This window comes from Podarcis vaucheri, assembly GCF_965113315.1.
Source record: "Podarcis vaucheri genome assembly, chromosome: 15".
NCBI classification, from domain to species: Eukaryota; Metazoa; Chordata; class Lepidosauria; order Squamata; family Lacertidae; genus Podarcis; species Podarcis vaucheri.
Window position 1 is genome coordinate 27,230,844 of NC_138753.1, and position 21,301 is coordinate 27,252,144.

General features: G+C 44.6%; 1 protein-coding gene across 4 annotated transcripts in view; it reads right to left on the reverse strand.

Moving 5' to 3' along the window:
* Positions 1-15,439: 15,439 nt before the first annotated feature.
* DRD2 (dopamine receptor D2) overlaps positions 15,440-21,301 on the reverse strand; it is a 78,658-nt gene continuing 72,796 nt past the window's right edge. For 3 of the 4 annotated variants that reach the window (XM_082201045.1, XM_082201044.1, XM_082201046.1), the window contains exons 6-8: positions 20,421-20,507; positions 17,859-18,192; positions 15,440-16,340 (exon numbers count right to left, since the gene is read on the reverse strand). In XM_082201045.1, coding sequence (XP_082057171.1) covers positions 16,147-16,340; positions 17,859-18,192; positions 20,421-20,507 — 615 coding nt within the window. In that variant the 3' untranslated portion in view covers positions 15,440-16,146. The remainder of the gene's footprint in view (positions 16,341-17,858; positions 18,193-20,420; positions 20,508-21,301) is intronic. The other variant, XM_082201047.1, reaches the window with a different exon arrangement.

Genomic DNA, 21,301 nt, shown 5'->3' on the forward strand with positions numbered 1-21,301 from the left:
GCCACTTTGAGACTCCTTTGGGTAGTGATAAAGCGGGATATCAAATCCAAACAACAACTCCTCCTCCTATTGGTGTAGACAGTATAGAGCTAGGTGGGCCAATGGTCTGGCTCAGGATAAGGCAAACTTCCTTTAACACTTCTCCAGCCAGGGGAGGGAAAAACCAAATGTCCCATGGAGAGGCATTTCCGTAACAACAGCAGGGGGCTTGACCATGCTGCCATTTGTTATGTTTTGGAAAAATTGTGCAACAATTTCTTTTTAAAGTATTGTTGACACTGACCGGCTGTGGCTTTCCAAGACTACAGGTGCAGGACATTCCCAGTCCTACCTGAAAATGCCAGAGACTGAAGCTCTGAACGTCTACCTGCAAAACAGGTTTTAAACCATACTGAGCTGTGGTCCTTTTCAGACCAGATCCTTCCTCTTTCTTCAATTTGAGAAATCCTGTCACTGAAATGCTGGACCTAGAGGTTCAGAAGATGCTGGCTAAATCCCTTCAGCGACAGAATCTGTCAGTTGCACAATAAGAGGTGGGTTTTTTATGTCTACCATTTCCCCATCTTTTTGCATGGGGGTCTCACACTCCTTCAGTGTTTGGTTGATGGGAATCCATCCTCTGTTCTGTAAAAGGTTCTTACGCGAATATCTGCAAGAAAAGGAAGGAAGGAAGGAAGGAAGGAAGGAAGGAAGGAAGGAATTGCCCTCCCTTGTCTGTCAAATTTCAATGGATGATGCTTTTTCTGCACAGCAGTTAGTGTTTGTGAACATTCCATGACATCACAGAAATGCAACAAATAGCAATGAGTGGGGTCTAAGCTTAGGCAATATGGGAGCCTTTTTTTTTTTTAAAGCTAGCAGTCCATATATTTAAATTATGAGCCAGAGCTGAAAATTATTTTCCCAACAGGAGATTTCTTTCATTCATTCCAGGGTTGAACTTATTCCCTTCCTTTGCTTTTCTTTTTTTAAGAGTTTTTTAAATTTACTTATTTATTTGGCCTTTCATTTACAGCCTTCATTTTCCTGTGTTTAATATTAATATTTAATATTAGGATAGCTTCAAGCTGAGAAATATTGAGTCTATGCTTTTTCAATAATGCATTGCTTTATTACCAAATCCCTATTTTTTCTAGCGGACCACGAATATGATTTTTATAATGATTGCATTGTACACCACTATGATATTTACCATTATAAATACTTTTTTTAAAAAAAACAAACCCACCACACAGTCTGGCCATCAATCACATCCTTAGGAACAGAACTGGCCGATTACGCACATCTGGCCAGACAAACTCTGTTTTGCAAGCATTCTGTGCCAAGGAGCTTTGTCTGTTGAGATGGAAGGATCTGCTGGTATCGTTTCTCTGATTTTTTTCATTCTTCCAGTCTTACAATTTAGTTTTCCACATTTTGCAGCTTCTCTCTTCTTCTTTTGCTTCATGCTCATGAAAATTCACCAGCTTTTTAGGGCAAATTTCTCCCAATCAAAGCATTTTATGTGGATTTTTGACAAACATACATTTTTGCAAGTAATTTCCATTGACATTCTGTACTTCATTTTTTGTATGCATTTTCACTACTATCTTTATTTTTGTGAACACTTTCCCTTAATATATGCATTTTTGGAAACATTGGTTAGAGAACCATATTGCAAAATTTTGGATAAATGTGAATATTGAAGGATGGATGTATTTTAGTTCTACTCTGAGTAGAATTTAGCTGGCAACAACCCCAAAAGACCTTTACTTTTCTGAAGCTGATTTGTTGTATGAGGGCAACACAGCCCTCTAACTTTATTTGTGCAAAGCTACATTGATAATATCTGCTTGAATTCCACCTCCCACCCACCTAAAGAAATGTTTTGTGATATGGCCAGTTCCCCATAACTGTCAGAAGTTGCAGAAAACAGCTTTTCCCACTTTCCACATGAGATGAGTTTACTATTTTCAGATAGGTTAGCAGATATTTCATTAGTTTGTGTTTATGTCTTTTAAATTTGCAAGTGTTTTGCTTATTTGGAGCTCCATTCAGAACTGCCTAACTGCTTCCCTTGAATCTGAGTCAAGGCAGTGGTGAACCTTGGCATCTCAAATTTCAGTGGCACCTTGTGGGGTGCAAAAATTCGGCACCCCTTTGCATCTTGCACTCCATTCTAAACAATAATTGCAGCATCTCCTACGGAGCCCCTGAGGCTCCTTGCCCAGTGTGACCGAACTGGTCATGCTCCCCTAAATCCGCCTCTGGTCAAGGGGATCGGCAGCTGGTAGCTAGCAGCCATCCCTGCTCCCCAAGCAATCATCCCCAGCAAGCAAAATGCTACAGAATCCTTGAGAGAGAACATCATTTTGCAGAGCCAAAGTGTCTGCTTGCCTTTGAAAAGACTCAGGGCAGAGTTGAGAATCTTATCGCTTAATAATTAAACATCACTTAGCAGTCAGGTTGCTTTGCTAACAGCAGTGCTGTGAAAGGGTGCACAGCTTTCCCTATGAACTTTAGAAGGTTTTATTGCCTCTGGAACTCCCCTGAGGTCAATTCTGATTTTCTTCCATCACACTTTTGAGAGCATTGATTCCCTCCCCAACACCCCTTTTTGTAATCCAGCCACAGAGGAGAACACTCGTTTTATCAGGTAGGCAGCAATGTATGTGATACTCAACAATTGTTTTCTTGCCTCTCCAGAGGGTTACACACTCCCTCCCCGGTACAATTAAAAGAAGCTGCTTGCAATCAAAGGAATAAAAACAAAAAGCAATTGATTTTAATTCAGTGAACGGACATGTTTTGTTCTACGCCTCAGCTCCTTTTTTCCCCAGGTCCAGCGGTTTTCAAAATTGATTTTGAAGAAGTGCAATGAGCTCACCCAATAGAGAGACATGTATGAATTGTCTTTTGTTTTCTTTCATGCAGAATTATATTGAACAACTGCTTCTGGAGTGGTGGAGGATAGTTTGATACACCCATACATTACTTGTTTTCTTTTCCCTGTCTTGTTTAGTTTTTAAATAATCATGGCTCCCTACCAAGGAAGGATATATCTGTTTTGGTTCTGTCAGTTTCTCATTTTTCCAATCTTAAATTCGCAAGCATTTTTGCGCAAATTGCCCTTGTTATAAGAATTTTAAGGTCTCAAATATAGAATGAATATTCCTAAGTGCACACATACCTAAATATATGACCCATGTGTCTGAAATAGTATGGGAGAGCAATCCTGAAGCCATTTTGACTCTCCCAATGACCTCAAATATTCCTCTGCAGTAAGGGAGGCAAATGGGGAAAGGCTTCCCATTGTCTTTTTGTTTGCAAATCCTGTCTTAAAGGCATATTTGTGTATGAATAGGGTGAACCTGTGACCAGGATTCAGGAACTAAAGTATTAACCATCACAAAAGTATGGCCAGGCTGCCCAGGTAATGCAATCAGCGCCCATTATCAGGAATCCTGGCAGGCAAGATTTCTGCTGTAGACCACCTCCTTCTGTGATGTATGTATAATGTTTTAGGGGGGTGTTCTTGGGCTACAGGGTGAGCAATTTCAAAAGTCTATATAAGGGCTTGCACACCATTGTTCAGGGCTCTCCTCCCTCCTGCATGTGGTGAGTGGGGACCCCGCTGCAATAATTTATTTCCTTTAATAAAGATCAGACTTACTAGCCGCTTTGCTCTGGTTGGCCTCTGTTTTCTCCTACTGATAGAGAATCCATTTAAGGACTCTATACTAGCTCCAGAATACGCCATAAGAGAAAGGGAGCAGTTTTTCTTATAACATCCCCTGCATTTTTGTATGCAGCTCTGACTAACGTACACATTTTTGCAAGTAGTTAGGAGACCCCTGCAGTTCCCAGAGTTCCATGTGAAGAGGAACTGCATGTTAAACCACTCTGAGAATTGTGAAGTGAACAGGGGTCTCCTAACAATTCTCACCCTTAACAAACTACAGTATCCAGGATTCTTTGCAGGGGAATCCATGACTGTTTTAAGTGGTATGATGCTACTTTAAATGTATGCTGTTGAGGTGGCCTTAGATCTTAGCCAGTGAACAACTTCAGTTTTGGACACTCCATTTCCACATGGTGTCTTAAATCTTGGATCAATGCCTGAACTCCCAGGTGGAGTTGGCCATCAGTTTTGAAGGTACCCATGTTTGGATTTGACCTGGCTGCATAGAGTTTGGTGCTGAAAGGCAGGAAGTAAAGTGTCCGCATGCCAACTGTGATGTTCATGTATAGTTCCTACTCTCATTCTCTGCCCCTGTTTCTCATGTTTTTGAAATAGACAATGCCTGCCTCTTGAGAAGGTTAGGGCATAATGATCTCTCACTTTGGGCTGCCCGTTCTCCTTTTAGATAAATCTCTTTGTCTGCTGAATTGAACATCAAGGATGAACTAGACCTCTCCAAGTGGTACACAGGCTTCAGCAAATGGTTTCTTTTTGTTCCCTTTTGGCTCTGTGATTAGATGAACAATCAACAAGAAGCTCAGAGCATCCCAGCGGCTCAACTGCTGACACAATCTTGCATTAAATTTTGGGCTATCCACTGATTGGTTTGAGTATTTATCTGAGAAGCACTGATCTCCTTGGAGTCAATATCTGAGAGACAGCAGGAGCTGCTGGGCTTGTCCTTTCAGTTAAACAGTGAGAGATTTCAAAATGTGCTTTAGTGTTAGGTGTTACCATGAAAACCCCAGCATTTGCAGCTATCAGCTGCATATTACAGATGTAGGTTGTGTCATGGAAGTGCAAATCACTCGCAAGACATTATCCCATCCAGTTATCCTTTCTGTTGATATGGATGTCTCCAAATCCAAGTTATGTGGGAAACAGAGAGCAAGGAAAAATGAGCGTGTTCATTAAAGCTCAGTAAAGGTAAAGGTAAAGGTAAAGGGACCCCTGACCATTAGGTCCAGTCGTGGCTGACTCTGGGGTTGCGGTGCTCATCTCGCTTTATTGGCCGAGGGAGCCAGCGTACAGCTTCCGGGTCATGTGGCCAGCATGACTAAGCAGCTTCTGGCGAACCAGAACAGTGCGCGGAAACGCCGTTTACCTTCCTGCCGGAGCGGTACCTATTTATCTACTTGCACTTTGACGTGCTTTCGAACTGCTAAGTTGGCAGGAGGAGGGACCGAGCAACAGGAGCTCACCCTGTTGCGGGGATTCGAACCGCTGGCCTTCTGATCAGGAAGTCCTAGACTCTGTGGTTTAACCCACAGCAGTATTGGCCTACATATATATGCACATACATGCTTGATTCATTCAAGGTCAGGGAAAAGGAACCCCTTTCAGTCCAAGGGCCATGTTCCCTTCTAAGAGAAAAGTGAGTGAAACAATGAATGGAAATTTTACCTCTGAACAGTAGGATGTGAAGTAAGGCTGTGTGTGTGTGTGTGTGTGTGTGTGTGTGTGGCAGATAGAGAAGCCTGGAGGACTGAGTTTGACTCCCAGGTCCAAGGTGAAGCAGATGAAGTCACAGACCCTCCAAGTGTCCCTATTTTCCAGGGATGTCCCTGATTTAGAGAAGGTGTCCCGATTTCTGATTTGAACCTGGAATGTCCCACTTTTCCTTAGGATGTCCCTGTTTTCATTGGAGAAATGTTGGAGGGTATGGAGCTATCTGAACCCTCCTGCTGTCGCAAGGAAATCCTGTATAGGGAAGGAGTTTTTTTTAAAAAAAAAAAAACAATAATTCATGTTTTATTATGTTTTTATATGTTGGAACCTGCTCAGAGTGGCTGGGGCAACCCAGCAAGATGTATGGGGTATAAATAGTAAAAATATCATTATGGAATGGGACGTCCCCATTTTTATCGGAGAAATGTTGGAGGGTATGAGTCATAGAAAAAGCGAGCAAAAACACTGCTATCGGTGATGGTCAAGCCTGTGCCCCATTTCCCCCCTGGAATTACACATTTGATGGATGTCCAACATTTGACGAGCAGTTTATTATAAGGCAAAATGCTATTGAATGCGATTGTGTTGATGCCGGTTGCAGTTTGGACTTAGTGTTGCTGTTTTTATAATGGCTGTTTTGTTTTATTCTGCTTTGTTTTATCTTTTGTACTGCTGCTTATACTGTATGCTGCGTTGGAAGCCACCCTCTGCTCTGATCTGGAGGCAACTGATAAAACGTGTAAACCAAATTTAAAAAGGTGCAACCATACAAATGTATTCATCATTTAGGCTGTAATTCTAACCCATAGGATTTACTTCTACGTAGGCATGGTTAGGATTTGACTGTTGCTCACTGCCCTCTGTGAGTCTTACTTTTGCAAGCTTCCATGTGAATGTAACTTACACCTTCAATGAGCATCATTTTGCATCTTAAGTGTGTTTAGACCATGGGTAGGCAACTAAGGCCTGGGGGCCGGATCTGGCCCAACTGCCTTCTAAATCCGGCCCACGGATGGGCCAGGAATCAGTGTGTTTTTACATGAGTAGAATGTGTCCTTTTATTTAAAATGCATCTCTGGGTTATTTGTGGGGCCTGCCTGGTATTTTTACATGAGTAGAATGTGTGCTTCTATTTAAAATGCACCTCTGGGTTATTTGTGGGGCACAGGAATTCTTTCATTATTTCCCCCCAAAATATAGTCCGGCCCCCCACAAGGTCAGAGGGACAGTGGACCGGCCCCCTGCTGAAAAAGTTTGCTGATCCCTGGTTTAGACGCTACACGACATCGCTGTAATTCCTGGATTAATGTTGAATGTTGCAAGGGCTGATCTACAACATTTTTTGCACAGAATCCAAATGGGGAGCCCAGGATTTCTTGTGACATTCTGTCAGAGAAATTTACACTTTTAAATGGTCACAATAAAAGATTGTGCCGATTTTAAGCTCTAAATATCTGTTCTAAAACAGGCTCCATCTTTTCCACTGATAGTTTTGCTGTAGAATTAAGGGATTATTATTTTTTTATATTAAAAAAAACAACCCTGGGTGAGAAGTGAGTGTGGCAGGAGGGAAATGAGCACGCATTTGATAGTCTTTTGTATCTTCTGCTGCTTTGAGTCAAGTAGCTTCGGCTAAGAACTGATGAAGGCTCAGTAGCACACCCACGAATTTAGATCCCCCATTCTGTGAAGGAGGAAAATTCAAGCTGTCAGGGCACTCTGACACTGGAGACAATTTGCATGCTAAACATACTGTATTTTTAGCAGCAGCTAGATTTCTCAGAATTTAACAAACCTGAAGACTTAATTATGGACTTTGGGCTTCTCAGGGCATCTGAAGCATACTTCTCGCATTGTTGCAACTCATTCTTCTGTCTACATTTTGCTCACTATATTTAAAAAAACGCTCTGGAGCTGGCAAGAAGATTGTTTTGTTCACTGCAGAACAACACAGGAAGCACAAAGACCTTGACTTGTGGCTGCAGAACTTGTGTTATATGAGACTGGCTTTATCCCACATTATTAAACTCAATGCTGTTCTGCTCATGCAAGGAAAGTGCAGGCCTTGTATTGACGCACCTCTGTAAGGGTATTGTAGAGCTGGAAAAGGGCAACCAAAACCAAAATGATCTAGAGCTGCAGCCCAAAATAGGAAAAGAGGTGGTAAGGGAACACCTAAGGTAAAGATAAAGGGACCCCTGACCATTAGGTCCAGTTGTGACTGACTCGGTGGTTGTGGCACTCATCTCGCTTTATTGGCCGAGGGAGCTGGCGTACGGCTTCCGGGTCATGTGGCCAGCATGGCTAAGCGATTTATTGCGAAACAGAGCAGCGCACGGAAAAGCCGTTTACCTTCCCGCCAGAGTGGTACCTATTTATTTACTTGCACTTTGACGTGCTTTCCACCTGCTAGGTTGGCAGGAGCAGGGACTGAGCAACGGGAGCTCACCCCGTCGCGGGGATTCGAACCGCCAACCTTCTGATCGGCAAGTCCTAGGCTCTGTGGTTTAACCCACAGCGCCACCCGCATCCCTAAGGGAACACCTAGCTACTTTAAATGAATTCAGATCTCCAAGACTTGATGATCTGCAGCCAAGGGTAGCAAAGGAGCTTGCAGATGTATTTTCAGAGCCTTTGCCTATTATCTTTGAGAGTTCTTGGAAAACAGGAGAGGTCCCTAGAGACTGGAGGCAGGCAAATGTTTTTCCCATCTTCAAAAAAGGGGGGAAAGCAAGACCCAGGTAACTAACGACCAGTGAGCTTGACATCAATACCAGGAAAGTTCCTAGAACAGATACTTCATCAGTCAATCATTTTGGAGCGTGTGAAGAAAGGACATTAGGTTAAAGAAGAGGTGAGACAGAGGTGGGGAAAACAATGCATTATGTTGAGAAAGGGAAGAAAGTTTTTCTGTCTCTCTTGTAAAACCACTACAATTCTGGGACATCCAATAAAGAAGAAAGCTGGGAGATTCAGGACAAAAGAAAATACATTTTCACATAGCAGAGAGTTAAATAGTGGAATTTGCTCCTACAAGAGAAAGTGATGAGCACTGACTTGGAGGTCTTCCAATATATATTTGAATTTCTCCACCACACAGGTTATATTTGCTCTATAGTCAGTTGGGGAGGGTGTTGTGGGGAGCAAGGAACACCAAGTTGGAACCCCGGGCAAGAAGAAATTCCAGAAATTGCCTCAATCACATTTGCGATTCTTGTCAGATCAGGACGACTAAAATTACCAACAAGCACGTGAAAAACAGGCAGATAAAGGCAGACTGATGAGTCTATATTCGTGCGCATAGAGAGAACAGGGCATGCTTGCCTTTGCTCAGTTCTTTAATAAAGCAAGAAGTCTGGGTTGAGATGCTGATCCATAAAATGGGCATCTAAATTGAGGCAGGAACTTCAGAAAGACAGCAGTTAATTTCCTCTTGAAGTTTCCTAGACCAAGGTGGAGAAAATAGCTTTTTGTAGTCCTCTTGAGGGTATTATTAACTTTGGAAAAAGGGTCAAGGAGGACAGTGGAGATGAATACTCTAGCCCAGGCATTCCCAAGCTGTTTTGGGACTACAACTCCCATCATCCCTAGCTAACAGGACCAGTGGTCAGGGATGATGGGAACTGTAGTCCCAAAACAGCTGGAGGACCAAGTTTGGGGATGCCTGCTTTAGCCCCATATCCCTACTCCAACACCTTGCCATTCTCATCACCCTTCAGGAATTGAGGGTGAATTTGTTTTGGGGGGGGGTATCTCCCCACATTTTAGTACCTTGGCTACTCAGTTACAATTATGCATGCATACAAATAAGTTACCCTGAAAGCCAACTTACTCACACAGGAAGTTGCCTTATATCATTGGTCTGCCATTGTCTCCACTGACTGGCAGTGCCTCTCTGGGTTTATGGACAACATCCTAGACTTGGGTGAGGAGAGGTGGGAAAGAAAGTCATTCCATTTGCATTTGAATGGGAGCCTATCCTAGTCCCACTTCCTGAATCAATATGTGGACCAAAACACAACTAGCTTTGGAAATGCTCCCCATTTTTTTAGGTGCAGCTCTCCAACAGCAACAAAATGCATATGTTTGGGAAGATCATGCACAAAATTGCATATAATGGTGAAAATACTGTACAAAAATGCATTGTATTATGGATGAGTAGCTACATGCTTTGTGCCACCTGCGCTTTTGATTATTTCCTCGGAGCAAAACTGTTTACACAATGGGCACAAGGCTAATCATTCCACGGTAAAGAAAAGGGCCACGGCAATTAGACTAGCTTTTGTAGAGTGCGAGCTTAACAGGATTACATGTAAGCACAAGATTAATTTCTTCTGTAAACACAGGAAGGCAGCAAATCCCTTCCTGATCAGGAAACTGGAAATACCAAACTTCTCAAGAGCACGCGTGTTTCCAACTGGACGACTGTTTGTGTCTTAATCCAACTGAATCGACTCAATCCTGCAAATCAATTCTCCTCCCTCTTAATTAAAAGGCTCAAACACCTTAAATGTCAACCTATTTTGCACCGTTAAAATTAAAAAGCGAGCGGCGATTTCCCCAGCTTCACTTGAGTGAGATCAAAACAGAGAAATGTCATTCAAGTGGATAAAATTCAGGTCATGGCACCAAATCTGTAAGGAAGAAGCCGGGAAATCTCAGTCACGGGGTTGTGGTAAGGTTGTCAGGTCAGGAGCATCCCATTCCTTGAGATTTCAAGGCCCAAATCTGAGACCTGGAGAGGCCCCTGGTGAAGTCATGGGTTTGGAGACGGAAGCTAATTGGGAGAGGGGAACAGAAGGCGGCAAATCCCCTTCCCAAGGGTCTATGCTATAATTTGCAGCAAGTTCCTGCCTGCCTGAAGATTGCAAGCTGCATGCACAGTCTTCTTAAGATATTGTTGCATGCCACCCTAATCTTTCAGCGGGTTCCAGCTGCTTACCCAGGGTTTGGTTTCCTCAGAATGAAGGACAGCAGAGACTATGATGTCTTCAGGATACATGGTTTATTTACAGATATATACAACCTGAGCCTGCGATGGAGGGGCTTGCAGCATCAGAACCTCAGGAAGGGCTTGCTTCTCCCATGGCCACAATCTTGGATCCCACCAGAAATCAGGCATGGCTCTGTCTCTCAGCTGTCCAGCCTGCTTCTTGCTTCTAGCTCACACACCTGTCCTTTGTATTTCTAACTAACAAGCTGTTGAGGGAGGCGGGTCCCACTCATTTGTCTTATGGCACAGAGCCACTTCTTTTGTTCCCTTAATGTTCCATATTTAGGGAGCCATATTTAGGAAGAAACTTTGGTTATCCCAGCAATCAGATCCTTTTTGGATCCAGGAATTAGAAGGGACTCGGGCATACAGTCTGCCCCACCCCAAAATTTTTGTAAAGGCAGTCTCACCCACCTGGAGAGTCAAGTGCCTTACCTGTCACCTGGAGGGGGCCAGGGAAACCTGGAGACTTCAGGTCAGACCTGGAGGTCTGGCATCCCTAGTTGTGGTTGATAATTCCTGACAGTTAACCTTTTTTCCTACCCTAGAGGTTCAAAGACTGTCTCAAGGCAAATCTTAAAAAATGTAGTATAAGCACCAACAACTGGGACACAGTGGCCTGAGAGCGCTCCAATTGGAGAACAGCCTTTACCAAAGGTGTCATGGGTTTTGAAGACGCTCAAGCTTAGGATGAAAGGGAGAAACGTGCTAAGAGGAAGGCACGCTTGGCAGACCCTCACCATGATCAACTCCCACCCGGAAACCTATGTCCCCACTGTGGAAGGATGTGTGGATCCAGAATTGGCCTCCACAGTCACTTACAGACTCACTTTTAAAACTGTGTTTATGGAAGACAATCTTACTCGGCCACAAGTGATCGCCAAAGAAGAAGAAGGATCCCTTCACTGAGGAGAGGGACTCAACTTGAGTCTAGCTAGTTTCAGTCCTGCTGTGAATTCTGTGTGTGAGAAAGCGTGTTCTTCATAGGAGAGAGCACGTGTTGTGGTTGGGGATACAGGCCACCCCATTGTTGCTGGGCAGATTTTGGGAAAAACAAATTGGTCGCTGGGGAGAATTGAATGTTGCCAAGATTGGAGGTGGGGTCAGAGCTTTTAAATGCTGGACACCCAACTATGGGCATCCTCTTGGCTGTTTGCACTGGATCACCCGCCTACCCTCCCTGTAATGGGGGGGGGGTTGTTTACTTGACCTTGCTATGCCTGTCATGGGGTCGTCTGCCTTAGTGCGGGGGCCTGGTAGGAATTTTGCCATCTGGTTGATTGGCTGGTGCCATTTGGTTTTTGCCTACTGCATAGCAACTTGTAAGGTTGGCGGTTAGGCATTGGTTAAAATTGGTTGGTGGAGGGGTAAGTGCCTATCCCTCCAATGGTGGTGCGGAAAGGGAATTCCGTTAAAGGAATCCAGGGGCTTGCCATTCTTTTCGTCCTTGTCCCTGGCATCGGACTTGGGCCGTGCAAGCCCCACAGGAACATGCGGGTGAGAAGTGAGGGACTGATGCCCAGCTTCATTTCTCACCCAATAATTGTTTCCCACGCTGGCTTCCGCTGGAATCCGGAAGTCAGTTCTGTCCCTGGGGCAAGGGCAGATAGTCATAACCAATGCCTAAGCAACCACTCACATTTTTTGTATTTGAATAAAGTTGTGGCCAAAATTATGCCAAAAACCTTAAACAAAAATCAATGTGTGATGTGTGAATTTATTTTGGGGGGTGGCATGGGAACCTCAACACGCAAAAGTGTGTTCCCCCTAAAGCTCCAGAGCGTTAACAGTGGACTTTGTGTAAAACACACTGAGGTAATGAGAGCTCAATGTTCCCAAAACATGATCATCAACAATTGTTAGGCTTAAACCTCAAAGGTGCTGCCTTATTCACCAGATGCATTAGTGAATTAAATTCCAGAGAGATCCATTTCCACGCCATTTTATTATTAACCGACTGTATAACATCGGCAAAGGTCTTACAAAAGGTACTGTGAACTGGGTACAGCTAGCAGTTACAGGGGTGGCAAAGGGCCTGTCAATTCAATGTGATGGCTGTGGGCGACAGTGACAGCTTCCTGATGGTGAACCACAAATACCTTGATGGTGACGTGGAAACATTTAGTCAGAAAAATGCCCCCCTCCCTGCATCTTACCAGAGACCAACTACACATCCCCAGTGATCCCCAACAATTTTTTTATAGCGAACACAAGTTAGAAATCTAATTAAACCTTTATTGGCAATATCTGTTTAATTAGATTTCTAACATTTAAATGTTACTGCATGTAATGTTATATTCCCCCCCTTTAAAAATTTATAGAGGAGAGTACTGAAGAGGTCACAGCAAGATGTCAAAGCATGAGATGCGACGGGAGACCTAGAAACAAATGATCTCAATCCCGGAACTAAATCTGGATATTGAGGGTGGTGTTTTTGTCTCTTCTCAGTTCAACTGTTTCATGCCTTTTTTTTTTGTCTGAGCTGTGTTCTTACTTGATAACACAAAGGCCCAGGTCTGTGTCCAGGAAAGAATCTGGCACAGCCCTTGGGAAAGGGATCCTCAATCCACTCTTGCCCAATCACTGCATTGCAAACAGAAATGGGCAAATCCATCCATTTTAATATCTCCCCCCTTTCTCATTTTTCTATTCTTCAGTTCCCCACATTCCTACATCAGTTTGCATTTTTTTTAAAAAAAAACAACCCTCATCAAAATTCATCAGTGATTTTAGCACAAATTTCTCGCAATGCACATTTTTGTTCAAAGCATTTCCCTAACAAATATAATGCATTTTTGTATGTTATTTTCACCAATACACGCATTGTAATGCACATTTTGCCAGAGTATATGCTTCTTCTTCTTTTCTTATACCTTACTTGGCCGGATAACTCCATTGCTAAATTCAGAGAAGTATTTCGAAGGACGGCTGTGTTTCTGTTTGCGCATTGTTTCAGTGAGTATGAATTAGGCAGGCCCACTTTCAGATGTGAACTAAATCAAATTTTTTCCCCACCCCAATTTGCAAGTGCTTAGGGGAGTACTCCCCTGAGTCCCTAATGAGCAGTCCAGTATGGAACTTCATAGAAAGAACAATTCAGGTTCCTGCCCTAATGTGTTAGCTTTTATTTAAAAGCTGCCGTAGATTGGGACTCAAGCAGAACCAATCTGCCTTTAGTGCTTCATTGTAAGATGGGCTTTCCATACAACACGCTCTCCACAGATATGGGGCATGCTAGATTTTCGCAGCTTGGCTAAAGTTCCCATCACGTCAGAATAATGATGTCTCAGATAAAACCTTCTTGAAAATAAACCCTGTTCCTATGCCATACTGGCTATTGTTCTAACTCCACTGATGGAGGCAGCATGAACCCGAATTGCAGTTGCTGGAAATTACTGGTGGGCATGATGTTGAAAGGGACGCAGGTGGCCCTGTGGGTTAAACCACAGAGCCTAGGACTTGCTGATCAGAAGGCCAGCGGTTCGAATCCCTGTGACGGGGTGAGTTCCCGTTGCTTGTTCCCTGCTCCTGCCAACCTAGCAGCTCGAAAGCACGTCAAAGTGCAAGTAGATAAATAGGTACAGCTCTGGCGGGAAGGTAAACGGCGTTTCTGTGCGCTGCTCTGGTTCGCCAGAAGCGGCTTAGTCATGTGGCCGCATGACCCGGAAGCTGTACGCCGGCTCCCTTAGCCAATAAAGCGAGATGAGCGCCGCAACCCCAGAGTCGGCCACGACTGGACCTAATGGTCACGGGTCCTTTACCTTTATGATGTTGGCAACAGCTAATCTAAACCAGCACAGCAATCTCTGACTGTGGCTCCCTCAGAGAGTCTTTCAACACTACCTGTTTGATCCTTTGAAAAATTTACTGGAGATACCAGGAATTAATTCTGGGGCCCACCGTGAACAACGCAGGGCATCCGGATATAGGGCAGTATATAAATAGTAGTTGTAGTAGTAGTAGTAGTAATGCATATGCTTAGTGCCCTCGTATTTATGGGACCGCCTCTCCTGGTCTGCCCCACAGAGGACTTTAAGGTCCATGAATAATCATAGTTTAGAGGTCCCGGGCCCTAAGGAAGTCAGACTATCCTCCACCAGGGTCAGGGCCTTCTCAGTGATGGCTCCGACCTGGTGGAATGCTCTGTCCCATGAGACCAGGGCCCTGCAGGATTTAACTTCCTTCCACAGGGCCTGTAAGACAGAGCTATTCCACCTGGCATTCAATTTGAACTTAGCCTGATCTTTTATTCCCCTTCCTTCCCTCCCCCTCCCCTTTTTATGAAGATTACCCGCTCTGGATCCCACAGCTAATTCTCCCCATGTCTCCTCGTTGGGCCAAATAGGACTAATTTAGCCAGCTAGCCCTGGTGATCATCTAATATTTATTGGATGGATTTCCACCTCTACATTGATTTTTGAATTCTGAATTTATTGTTATTCACGTTTTATACTGTATTTTGTTGCATCAATTAAGTGTTTTAAATTTGTTGTTAGCCGCCCTGAGCCCGGTTTTCTGAACCGGGAAGGGCGGGGTATAAATAAAAATTTAATTATTATTATTATTATTATTATTATTATTATTATTATTATTGTTATTGTTATTATTATTATTACTGGGCGGTCTTTTCCTAGCAATTTATGCTTCGTTGAGCATTCCTTGGAGGTTTCTTCTGTTGGAATGCTTGATTTAGGAACCTAGGAAACTGCCTTAAACCACACCATTAATCTGTCTGTCTTGACTGATTGGCTGATTGGCATGAGCTCTGCAGGATTTGGGGCAGGGTTCTCTCCCAGCCCGGCCATCAGGCCTGGGGCCTCCTGTATACAAAGCAAAAACTCTGCCACCGAGCTACAGCCCTTCCTTGTCTTCCACTTATCCCTCCTTGCCTGTTAGTTCTCTTTCATCCCTACCTCCATTGGATTCCCTTCTGGACAATGGCATGTAATCAGAGAAGATGCTGGAGAAGGCAAGGAAAGCCGGTGGATGCTGGTGGAGATGGCTATTGTTTTTGAGCATCATGGGCAGACACTAATTACAATGCATACCATGCAAGACAAGATTTTGTATATTTTAATTTATTATTCTTATTTTTTTTGGCTTGGGCTTCTGCTCAGTTCATTCAATTATATATATATATATATACACACACACAAACATCATTGTTATACAGTGTCCTCCACACTGAGGTTCTATTTTCTTACATTCTCCTCCCGGCAACAGTGTTTTGAGGCTACTGAACGCCTTTATGCAGCCTGCCCAACCAGACCTTGAAGTCTGAAGGCAAGGCCAATGGACACAATCCTAAGAAGTCCTGGCTGGTTTGGGGAGCAGTGGCAGAGAGAGGTTCTCCTATTGCAAAGCAGACAGGATGGTGGTGTCTTTGGTGAGAAATGTATCCATCAGAGCTACACACGAGCAAGTCAATGCATTCAACTGTTAGGCTCGGCTAATCACTGTGATGAATGCACTGAAGACCACAAGTGTTACTTGGGGCATTTCCCCTAACTGCTGTTGTTTCTAGCACAGTGCAAAGGTTGCAGTTGAAATGAACACTTCTTCATCAGTCTCCCAGAGTCTGAATGCCACCTTGGTCATGAATGAGACAACCTTCAACCGATATACAGTGGTTTCAACCCAGCTGACAAATGTATGTAGGCATGACACCCATAACACGGCGTGCTTCGATGTCCAGGCAGAACACATGGTGTCTTCACGGTCCCCATTAGGACCATGCTAATCATGCACCTGGTCCTCAGGAGAGTTAGCAGTGAAGGATCTTCATAAAGGCCTTCCGGAACTCAATATTGAAGGTTGTGTAGATAATGGGGTTGACAGCACTGTTGACATAGCCAAGCCATGTGAAGGCATTGTACAGGGCCGGGGGGATGCCACAGTTGCAGTGCATGTTCAGGATGTGGGTGATGAAGAATGGGAGCCAACAGATGATGAAGACGCCTGCAGGAGGACAAATGAAAGGAGCCAGGTTAGCATTGCAGCGACCAGCCAGTACTTTTTCACAACAGAATGCAGTTAACTTATGCAATGTGCTACCACCAGATGTGGGGAATGTCAGAGAAGCAAATGATATTCCTTGCCATTTGCAGCACGATATGCGGGTGGCGCTGTGGGTTAAACCACAGAGCCTAGGACTTGCCGATCAGAAGGTCAGTGGTTCGAATCCCCGCGACTGGGTGAGCTCCCATTGCTCGGTTTCTGCTCCTGCCAACCTAGGAGTTCGAAAGCATGTCAAAGTGCAAGTAGATAAATAGGTACCGCTCTGGTGGGAAGGTAAACAGCGTTTCCGTGCACTGCTCTGGTTTGCCAGAAGCGGCTTAGTCATGCTGGCTACATGACGCCGTACGCCGGCTCCCTCGGCCAATAAAGCGAGATGAGCGCCACAACCCCAGAGTTGGTCACGACTGGACCCTGGTCAGGGGTCCCTTTACCTTTACCTTTATGCAGTCGTACCTTGGTTTTCAAACAGCTTACTTCTCCAATGTTTTGGCTCCCGAATGTCGCAAACCCTGGAAGTGACTGTTCCAGTTTGCAAACTATTTTTGGAAGCCAAACTTCCGACAGGGCTTCTATGGCTTCTGATTGGCTGCAGGAACTTTCTGCAGCCAATCAGAAGCCACGCTTTGGATTTTGAATGTTTTGGAAGTCAAATGGACTTCTGGAATGGATTCCGTTCGACTTCCAAGGTACAACAGTATGGTTGTTTTTCCCTGCATAAAGTGTGTTTTGAGCCCCACAATCAAGAGGCTACTTTTGTCAAAGACCTTTCCAAAGTACATCTGCCCTCTTTCATTTTCTACTGCATCTTTGGTGTTAGATTTCCCTCTTTATTTTGGCAGCTGCAGTTGTTATAATTTAATTCCTCACATGGTAATGCAGGGATGGGTAACCTGTGGCCCTTCAGATATGGTTGGACTCTATAACTCCTATCATCTCTGATGATTGACCATGTTGGCTGCAGCTGATGGGAACTGTCATCCAACAACATGCATTATGTTGGTATCAGCCTTGGCCAACCTGGTGCTCTCTGGATGTTGTTGGTGAAACTTTCATCAGCTCTAGCTGGATTTGATGGGAATTGTTGTTCAGCAAATTTCAACAAGAAATTCCTGCATCATTTGCCCTTCTCTTTTATGTTTCCGAGTAAGCAACTGCCTCAGACAGTGAAGTAACCATTGATCGCCTTATAATCAATGGAGGGTATCAGGTTGACAGAGGCTGCTGCAGAAATAATAATTATTATTTTAATTATATCTACTTTATTACTTTAATGATTTTTTTTAAATACCCACATTAGGAACTTTAAGAATGCAAACAGTGGTTTATAAAGATTGATATAAATACATAGAACAAAGGCATCAGAAGCCTCCAATTTACTATCAAACTCAGTGGAAGGTGGTTCTTGGATGGATGGAGAACTTCTGTAAACTAGAGGTGGAAGTGACATGGAACCCTTACCAAGCACTATGGCCAGCATCTGCGTGGCTTTCTTTTCCTTCTGCTGCGAAAACTTCCTCCTGCTCATCGTCTTGAGGGAGGTCCTCGTCTTGCCATTGGGCATTGTTTGGATCTCAAATATCTTGGCTGCTTTGGGGTTATCCACCGTATGCCCATTCTTCTCTACTTTTGGTGGGCCATCCGTGGGAGACCGCAGAGTGGCATTGGCACAGAGGTTGGAAGCAGCTGGCATGGCCACTTCGTCGTTACTTGGCACAGGTGGCTTGTGTTTGGTTTTCTCTGCAGGGCTGGTGCTGGTTGCCATCTCCATCTCTTCCATGTGATTTACTGCATCCTGGACAAAGATCAGATTCGCCCCCATTTTTAATTATTTTTTACAAAAAGGATTTAAGGAAACCTACCTAAATTACTTCGTCCAAAGCGTGACTCTAGGAGGGGTTAGGGTTATGGTGTAGGATGCAATTCTAAGCTCTGGTTGGCAGCAGCAGGGCTTGACGGAGCCAGGATTGTATCTGTAACTCTGGTGCTCATGCCATCCAAGGCAAAATATTGGGGAGGGGGGAAGTGCATTTTGACCCCATTCAGCACATTCAACTTTTTAATACCAGATTTTAACAATTGCATTTGTAATCCAGTTCATGGCTTGCATATAATATTGATATGTCATTATTATTATTATTATTATTATTATTATTTTCACTACATTTATATATCACCTTTCTTCCAGGATACAGGGTTCTCTACCGCCCTCACAACAACTCTGTGAGGTAGGTTATACACAGAGACAATGACAGGCCCAAAGACACTCAGTGATCTTTGTGGCTGAGCGGGGATTTGAATCCTGTTCTCCCAGACACTCAACACCCAAGTGGCTCCGATTTAATGCACAATCTATCTCTCAGATGATACATTTTCATTCTGGAATATGAAAAGATGTTATCTGTTCATGCCAAATGAACTGATGTCTTAATTGTTCAAACTGTTATGTGGATAGATAGCCTCCTTTAAAAGAGGTTGGGGTGAGCTGTGAAGGGATGGGCAAAAGGATGGGTGAGGTGTAAAGGGAAGGGAGTTTGGTCAGGTGTAGAGGGAGGAGGAGCTGGCCAGGTGTGTGGGGAGAGGGTTGGTAAAGGGGCAGGTGAGTGGATTGAGTAGGAGCTGCAGCCTCATGTCATTTATATTTGTTACTTGCTTTTCTTAGAAAGTAACACACATTATGGCCAAGTCAGAAAAGCCAATAAAAATCCGGGTAAATATATGGCAGGACTTACAGATCCTACCCCACTGAAAGATGCCACAGTGCTAGCCCAAATTAAGGGCCAAAATGCTGGTAAAGAAAAAAGTATTTGCCTGGCACCTAAAAGGAGATAAAGATGGTGCCAGGCATGCCACCTTGGAGAGAGCATTCCACAAGTTGGGGGCCACCACTGAAAAGACATGAACTCTTCTTGCCACGCTCAGAACAGGGACAGGGCACACAAAGAAGTGCCTCAGATGATGGTTGTGGGGTTCAGGTCACTTCAAGTGAGCAATGCTGGTCCTTGAGATACTGGGGTCCTGAGCTGTATAATGCTATACAGGTAACCAGTAGCAACAACATCAGGCATTTCTCCATTTTAAATCAGGTTCAGGGCTGGCACCAAAGGATGGCATAGTTGGGCATCTGCCAGGGACAAACATTACACCAGTGAGCCCCACTGACAAGAGCGCTCCCTGAACTTGCTCCTCCTCTTCAGCACTGCAGCCCACTAACTTGTTCATCCAACAGTTACTTTGGCTCAGGCTCTGGTGGTGATGAGGGACGCGGGTGGTGCTGTGGGTTAAACCACAGAGCCTAGGACTTGCCGATCAGAAGGTTGGCGGTTCGAATCCCCGCGACGGGGTGAACTCCCGTTGCTCGGTCCCTGCTCCTGCCAACCTAGCAGTTCGAAAGCATGTCAAAGTGCAAGTAGATAAATAGGTACCACTCCGGCGGGAAGGTAAATGGCGTTTCTGTGCACTGCTCTGGTTCGCCAGAAGCAGCTTGGTCATGCTGGCCACATGACCCAGAAGCTGTCTGCGGACAAACGCCGGCTCCCTCGGCCAGTAAAGTGAGATGAGCGCCACAACCCCAGAGTCGATCACGACTGGACCTAATGGTCAGGGGTACCTATACCTTTACTATGGTGGTGATGAGGAGGAGCAGGAGACGTCCTTGCTTACATGCTCAGAAGTACATGTGATGAGGAAGAGGAGCACAGCAGCAGTTTATGGTGGTGAAGAGGCAGACTCACGGGGGAGCTGGACTCTGGGAGAGTGTCTTGCCCTCTGTACAAAACCTGGAGCCTGCATGGAGTGGACTTGATGAAATGGAGAAAGCTTGGGAGAAATCCCGGGGTGGACTTTCTCTGGGGAAGGAGGGGGGACTGAGGTTTCCAGAGCTGAGCAAGTGCTCAGAGGAATCCTCTCTAAGTGTATGTCTGCTTCCCTGGAGCTGAGTTCCTGGCTCCAGCTGGAGGGACTCTAAGAACTGAAAGAGATCCTGCAAGCCTGAAGCCTGCTATTGCTTGTAGTACAACTCACCACTCTCCGTTTGTGAAGCTGGAAGCTCCCATTGGTCTTCATGATGAGTGTGCAGAGCCTGACGTCTTCTAGATGAGTGCATTTGCTCTATGGGTGGGGAGGGAGGGAGTGCAAGGAAGGGAGGGGAAGCAAGGAAGGACAAACAGGGAGTGTAAGAAGAGATAAGTCTGGCCTGTGAGCTAGAGAGATGGATTTGAAATTCAGAAGACTGGGGATGGAGGATATAGATGTGAGGGCCCTGACTGTGTGTGTCTCCCTGAATAAACATGGATCAGCTTGGCAAAGTCTGTAGCTTATCCTGGGTGAAGCAGGTGGGTGAAAAACCAAGGAAGAGATGTATTTCAAAAAGTTTTCTATATTACCTCTATAGCCTTTCCTTACAGGGGAATCACTCCAATCAAAACTATCAAGGGAGCAACTCCTGTTTAGAGAAAGGGTAAGGGGTGGTGGTGGGTGGGGCTGGCCCACCCTTGAGGCAAGATGAGGTAACTGCCTCAGGTGGGCAGCAGATTCCAATGTAGCTCTTTATTCCACCTTGTTGCTGATGAAGATCTTCATTTTCACCTCTTCTTCCCTGGAGGGGAGGAGAATGCCATTTTGTGGTTCACCTCAGGTGCCAAAATGTCTTGGGCCAGTTCTGGTGGTGGGAAATGATAGAGTCATATACTATTATGCTTGGTGTGGGGAAAGTGGACAGAGAGATTTTTTCTCCCTTTCTCATAATACTAGAACACAGAGCCATCCAATGAAGCTGAATGTTGAAAAATTCAGGATTGAACAAAGCAAATCTTCACAAAGTGCTTGGTTGCATTGTGGAATTTGCTTCTACAAGAGTCAGGGATGGCCACCAATTTGGAGGGCTTTAAAAGAGGATCTGGCAA